Source organism: Cololabis saira, chromosome 17 (assembly GCF_033807715.1).
Source record: "Cololabis saira isolate AMF1-May2022 chromosome 17, fColSai1.1, whole genome shotgun sequence".
Lineage (NCBI taxonomy): Eukaryota > Metazoa > Chordata > Actinopteri > Beloniformes > Belonidae > Cololabis > Cololabis saira.
In genome coordinates this window covers 25,891,388-25,897,806 of record NC_084603.1, presented here as the reverse complement: position 1 = coordinate 25,897,806, position 6,419 = coordinate 25,891,388, and the positions used below count along the sequence as shown (strand labels likewise).

General features: G+C 40.6%; 1 protein-coding gene across 1 annotated transcript; it reads right to left on the bottom strand.

Annotated features, from left to right (window-relative positions):
* Window positions 1-375: 375 nt before the first annotated feature.
* On the bottom strand, window positions 376-1,732 carry sf3b5 (splicing factor 3b, subunit 5). The gene is made up of 2 exons (XM_061745009.1): window positions 1,635-1,732; window positions 376-856 (listed from the first exon to the last, which is right to left on the bottom strand). The coding sequence occupies exon 2, from the start codon at window positions 828-830 to the stop codon at window positions 570-572; it is 261 nt and encodes an 86-aa protein (XP_061600993.1). The 5' UTR covers window positions 831-856; window positions 1,635-1,732; the 3' UTR covers window positions 376-569.
* Between the last annotated feature and the right edge of the window lie 4,687 nt (window positions 1,733-6,419).

Genomic DNA, 6,419 nt, shown 5'->3' with positions numbered 1-6,419 from the left:
GCAAAAAAAACACTGAAGCAGCTGTCTCCGTCTCCCTCCCTCTGGGTTTAAAGTATTTCTGATTACATACTACCATACAGGTTGAAACAGGATTGACAGCACAGATACTTGCTTTCTGAGAAATTAGCCATCACTTCCAAAAGCTTGTAAACAAACATGAAACAATCAAAGTAGAAAAGAGAAACTTTAATCAAAAGGAGGCTTTGAATAAAACTCGATCATGTAATACAAACATTTGACATGACTGTGCACCACATCTACACATTTTCCGTTATCCTCTTAGGCTAAAATTATGAACATTAAGCTCTTGAAGTCTCCTCTCCCATTTTCTGTGAAAACTGTAATGGGTAGAAAGTCCCCCCCCCCCCCCCCCCCCCCACCACTAATCCCGTAATACAATAACCATTATGTGTCATTTCAGTGGGTGATGCAGTGTCTCTGTTGGCAGGTTCCATCAGCGATGTTGAGGCAGCTCTTATTAAATGACCAGATTTTTTTTTTAACTCAAAATGTCCACTTAAATCACTTTGCTGTGAAGAAAAAAAATTCACAGCTCACTCCGTAATAATTTAAGCATCATCGGGTTTGTCTGCTGGCGGCCCGCACGGTTGAAGCATCTTCTCCATCAGGTTAAAGCGAACTCGAGCTTTGCTCTCATTCTCGGCAACGGAGAAGTAGTTGAGCAGGTCAAAGTGGCCCATGTAGGAGCAGTAAGAGTCACGGTGCTGGTTGACCAGCCATTCCCACTTGGTGGTGTCAGCATGACCCGTGCCAATGTATTTAGACTGGAGATGTTCCAGCTGGCTGTGGATGTTGTATCGGTCCGTCATCCTTGATGAGATGAGTCTTAAAAGCTCTGGATGGAAAAAGGGAAAGAAAACATTAAAACAGATACATAATCAGAAAGCCATTGTGAGTTTGCCATAGAGACAAAAGACTGAAGCAATTAGAAGACAAACGACATTTCAGCATGTTATCCCGTGTTTGTGGCCCAGTATAAACAAAGTCACATTATCAAATAATGTCAGGGAAAACCGAGGTGTGCAAAGGCACAGAGTTACTGTGAATGGCTGCTCATTTGACAAAGTATGATTCAAACCACTTGCTACAGTCTGAACCTTATGCAGGTCACTCTCAAACAGAGATAAAAGTGATCCAAAAATGTTAAAATATCCAATTTTGTTCATTTAGAGTAAATGATCATTCAGAGATCACACCTGTGGAAAAACAGAATAATGGACCGCCGTTTACACCTGGAATAGGCAAATAAGGCTTTCGTTTGATTTTGAATTTACGTGATTTAAATGTTCACTTTATCCTAAAAACATTTCTGAAATGATAAAAGCAGAAACAGAAACCTCGCAGGTATTAATATTACCATGGCTGCTATGAATGGAAATAACACATTTTCTATTGTATGACCAATAATATCAGCAAGAGGATGTTTATCAGTGCTCAAGAATAAATACATAAATATAAATAAAAGCCTTCCAGCCTTTGTTAACTAAATGCTAACGATGCTAAAGCTAAGGTAAGCTTTGCTGTTAAACCAAACATCAGTGGATTCAGTTCCCTCGTGGCTAAATGTCACTTTCAATATCGTCTTAAATCTTTGTAGTAGCAAACATACTCACATTAGATCTCGAGATTTCAGGAACAAAGTTTTCAAATGAAACACGAGACACACAAACCGAGCGCAGTCACTTCCGTCCCGTTCCCTCCGCAAAAAGTGCAAGGGCGGAAACAAAGACTAAGAATGGTTCCGCTATGTCATCAGCTTGATTGGCTTGATTCATAAAACCGAATCTGAGGTTGAAGAAATTGTAAATCGTGGGCAAAGGAAAATTCAGATTGTGGAATAAAAAATAGAATACGTCTGATAGAGACGTCTGAGAATAGTGTCAGAATCTATTTTTCATTTTATTTTATTTCACTTATTTGAGGTGAGGGGTTGAAAAAGAGGGGATTAGTAAATACAGTAAAAAGAATGTGAGTGTTGTATAACTGCATGCTCTTTACTGGTCAGCCCTGGATTCCTTTAAAGTGCGATAGAAATAGAAACAAAAGTTACGTTTGTTTCTTAAAAACATAATTGGGTGCTTCTAGAAGGTGAAATCACAGTCACAAAATTATAGCAAAGTTCTTGCTGACTCAGCACTGAAACCTTGAAAACACTTCTCATTTCATAGTTTTAATATAGGGTATATACAATATCTGAATTATCTTTACCTGTTCTGTGTTTCTGCACCCTTATTTGAAAATATTAGCAGTCAAGTGGTGTTAGTTTTACTCGACTTGATAAATAAAACAAATATTAATTATATAAATACTGATGAAAAGACTACTTTATAACCTGTTATGTTTAACAAAAAGGACACTCGGTTATACTGTGAGAGATATGAGTGACCAATCATAGCAGCCTCCCCCAGCAGGTCAGCAGTGGGACCCATAAAAGGCTTAAGAAGGAGTTACAATACAATACACTGAGGATCCTGACGGGTTCAACCAGCATCCAAACTCTTCATATTGGATATAATGTCATATGTAAAAAACAAATCCACCGCAAGAGACTTTTACTAACAATGTCAAACCAGACACTCCAGGACCCCTCAGACCTTATTTGTCTGTATCCTGATGGGTCAGAGCTCGTTTGGCAACTCGAGAAGGAACAATAACTGAATTGGCAGTTTGTCAAAATGTAATGGCTGATCGGTGTATAGTTGTGAAGTTAAGTGTTTATACAAAGGTAAATTTGCACACATACACATCCTCAGATATATGTAACTGTGATCTGTGTAGCATTAATAGTCATGACATGAAATCAACAATTTGCATAAAATGTGCACTGCAGAGACTCGTGGTCCTTTTGGACTTGCAGGACACCAGTCCACCCTTTTGCTGGCCTGGATCCACAGTCTTCTTCTCTTGCCAAATGGATGTGATCCCCTTTGAATATTGAACAATAATCAGCTGTCTTTTTTGGGGGTTGGTGCTCTTAATTGCCTCGTCATCTCAGGCTTGGGAGCTTGGCTCTGCCAGGCAAATCGAAACGAGCACTGGCTTCTGCCCCTTATTGTGTATTCATCTCTCTGATGACTTTGCACTGAAAGCCTTTATTAGACAGAGCTGCAGGAACCTTTTCTTGTTTTCTCTCTCTCTCTGGCTGTCTGCCTGATGTGTTTCTGCTAAGAGCATTGGGGCACTTTCAAATTCACCATGATTTTCCATTTCTAACTTATAGATCTATTAATAGCTATACCTTCTAAGAGGAACTGTACGTTTTATGATTGTGCTGCCTTTTGCCTGACATGTATTCAATATTATTTTAAGTTCATCTTTACATACTGCAGATAATTCCAGCAATTAAATTACAGTTTAAGATCCACTAAATAATCGCTGAATGGAAGAAGCAGAAGGTCTGTGCTGTGTTATTTTAATTTCAAACACAATCCATTTGAAACAAAATGTATTTTAATGGGTTTTGGTCATTTTTACAGTGGGCAATTAAACTCCTAAGTATTTATTTATATTCTTATTATCTCTCTTTCCACTAATTTTTCCAAATCATCCTCGCTCGTAAGAGCAATTTCAAACCTTTCAGGTCTTTAAATAGTTTCCTGTGCTGTCAAATTTAATTTCACTGTCCATTCGTGCAATCCTACGGTCTTTTGACCCTAATTGTCCTCAGCCCTGCTTCACAGCATATCTAAATCCCATTCTGATGCTGATGTCACAATGAAGTATAAAAACGACAGTTCATTGCTCTGCTCAGTAAATAGACTTGCCGGACATTTCACAGACCACAACCCAAAGAAATCAGTTTAATCCCTCTTGGCAGCTCATTTTCACGTCACCTGTGTGTGACCATTCAGGACCCCGCGATGTCTTCACAGCTGTCGCAATTAATTGACCTCCTTCTCACACGCAATTTTGTAATAAATCCTGCAGTTGGACCGGAAGCTGCACTGGCAGTGGCCTGCGTTTGCCTGCACAGCAACACAGTGAACATCACCTGTTAATCACTTGGCCTTTCACTGGTCATGCTGATCTGAGCTCTTCCACTGGCCCAGCACATCTGCCCTCTCTTCTCTTCTCTTCTCTGGCGACACAGCAACTCCAGGCCAGATGGTGCAGAGGCCCCGCAAGCACATTCACCCCCTTCAAATATAAAAGCCCTCAAGTTCAATAATCCTGGCTCACTTCTCTGGCTATGAAGGTATTGTCTGCTTCTTTTCCCCCACTCCTCCTTATTCGCTGCTCAGATAGCAATGGGATGGAAACAACCAAGACGAAAAGCAACACAAAATGACCCTGCAGGGCAGAAAAACATTATTATTATGTGATGATAATGGCACATGGAAGATTGAAGTGAATGAATGCCAGACTTTTTAGAGGCCACTTTATGCCATTAAAAACATGATTCATAACAAATCTGTTCCTCATACATGTATTTATAACCCACATTTCATACAAAACAATGGAATTTGGTGAAAAGCCTGATTTTCCTTCTTTATTAATTTTTCACAAGCTTTCCAAAAACGTATTAGTGGAAGTATGACAAGGCAAAAACCCCCCACACAAATAATCACGCTTCTTGCAACCTCGGGGGGGTTTAAGACCGATGACTAACATCGACTTGTGTCCGACTGCGTACACGCTTCCATTACGGCCAGCACCTCCAGGCGGTGTGCCAGGAACGAAACAGCCTCGCTGTCATGTGTGGGGGAAACTTAATTAAAGCTTCAAGGGTGTGCACTTGTGCAAGTTTTACGACTGGAACGACGAGAAAGTGGAAACCTTTTCTGAGCCGATTGTGTTTTGGGACAAATTCCTTTTAGGTTTAACATTTAGACTTCACGCCAGAAAAAATGTGGATGCGGCAAAAAACAAGACAAAGACGGGTATTTAAAGGTCAAACGTTGGTTTCTACAGGTGACAGATGTGGGGTTTATGATCGCTGTAACTGAAATATGAGCAGCATGCCCTCATTCACTCCATAAAACAGATTATCTTCTGCGCTCAGAGCTATATATATTTATTGACCAAAAACATCAATTTGGGCTGTCACCAAGGTTACGCTGTGGTACATCAATTTCCCCCAACTTGGCCTGAAAGTCAGCAGGTTATAACAGCCCTGATGCACCCAGGCTTCTCATTTCCCATCATCCCCTGTCTCTTTCCACATCCCTCTTCAGTCCTTGTCCTCTTCCATTAGTGGCTTTCATCTCGCTGCTCACTTCAGGGCCAACTGCATTACACCCACATCCTCTTTAAAGTCCTGCAGCTTGTCATGGTAGATGCAGAATTCAATCTCATCCACACGGAAACCTCCTGCAACTCACCCAAAGCTTCAGAGATGCTTGCTCAGATTGCTGTTAAAGGGGTTTGGCTCTCAGTGCTGAAGCGACCCCTGCTATTTCCTGTTGAACCATGACGGTGACAGCATGACGTGTCTCTCACTCAGAGAGAAACTCCACTGAGATGAAATCGCAGGGGAAGAGCTCTGACAGATTTATCAGCCTGACGGCCGTAAACAGCTTCTTCTGAAAGATGAATATGTGTCGTGATTCTTCCTCTTGCTTTTAAACATCTAACATGTCACTTTTTGCCCCCGTGGCCTTGCTGTGGAGAATATCAGATGTGCCGCTTGTGGCGCATCAATCTGGATTCAACCATGAGACTGAAATGTTGAACATAAGGGATACAAGAGTTGACAACCACTAAATACAATGTAGCATGCCATTTTTTGAGCTCAGGCGTACTTTTTGGAAGCTTGTCTGAGAATTACATCATCTGATCTTGAACTAACGTGGACGTCCACGTCCAAATGTCCTGGCTGTTGCCCAGTTGTGAAGGATCCCCTTCATATTGCCTGGAAACGCTGACGTGCAGAAGAGCTAAAGAGCTGCTTCTTTATGATCATTGCTGATATCTTTCATCCTTGACATTTGTTAACACACAATCCCTTTATTGCTGCTACGTAACCATGACGACAGACAGCATAAAGTTTCAATATGTCAACACCTTCCTGAAATACTATATAATGTATGTATAACTCTTCTTCACTACAGTTGACTTTGTTTACATTGTAGGCGTCAGTGTACAATCCTGATTTTCTTCCATATTTTATTTCATTTTCCCGGTGACTCCAGCGTAAAATCCTCAAGGCCCTGATCAATCCCTGATCCGACCTGTACCATTTGTTGTTCATCTTATGTCGTATACATAATTTAAAGACCAGCTGAGGACCATCAGAGACAGAGTGGAAAAAAACCCAGGATTCAATAAACATTACTTTGATTAAATCTCAGTTTAACCTAATTTCTTTTACATCCTGGATGCAGACAAGAGCAACATTTATGGGATTTTTGTAGCATATTGTACATATTGATATTAATATTTGCATGAAAGATCAGACT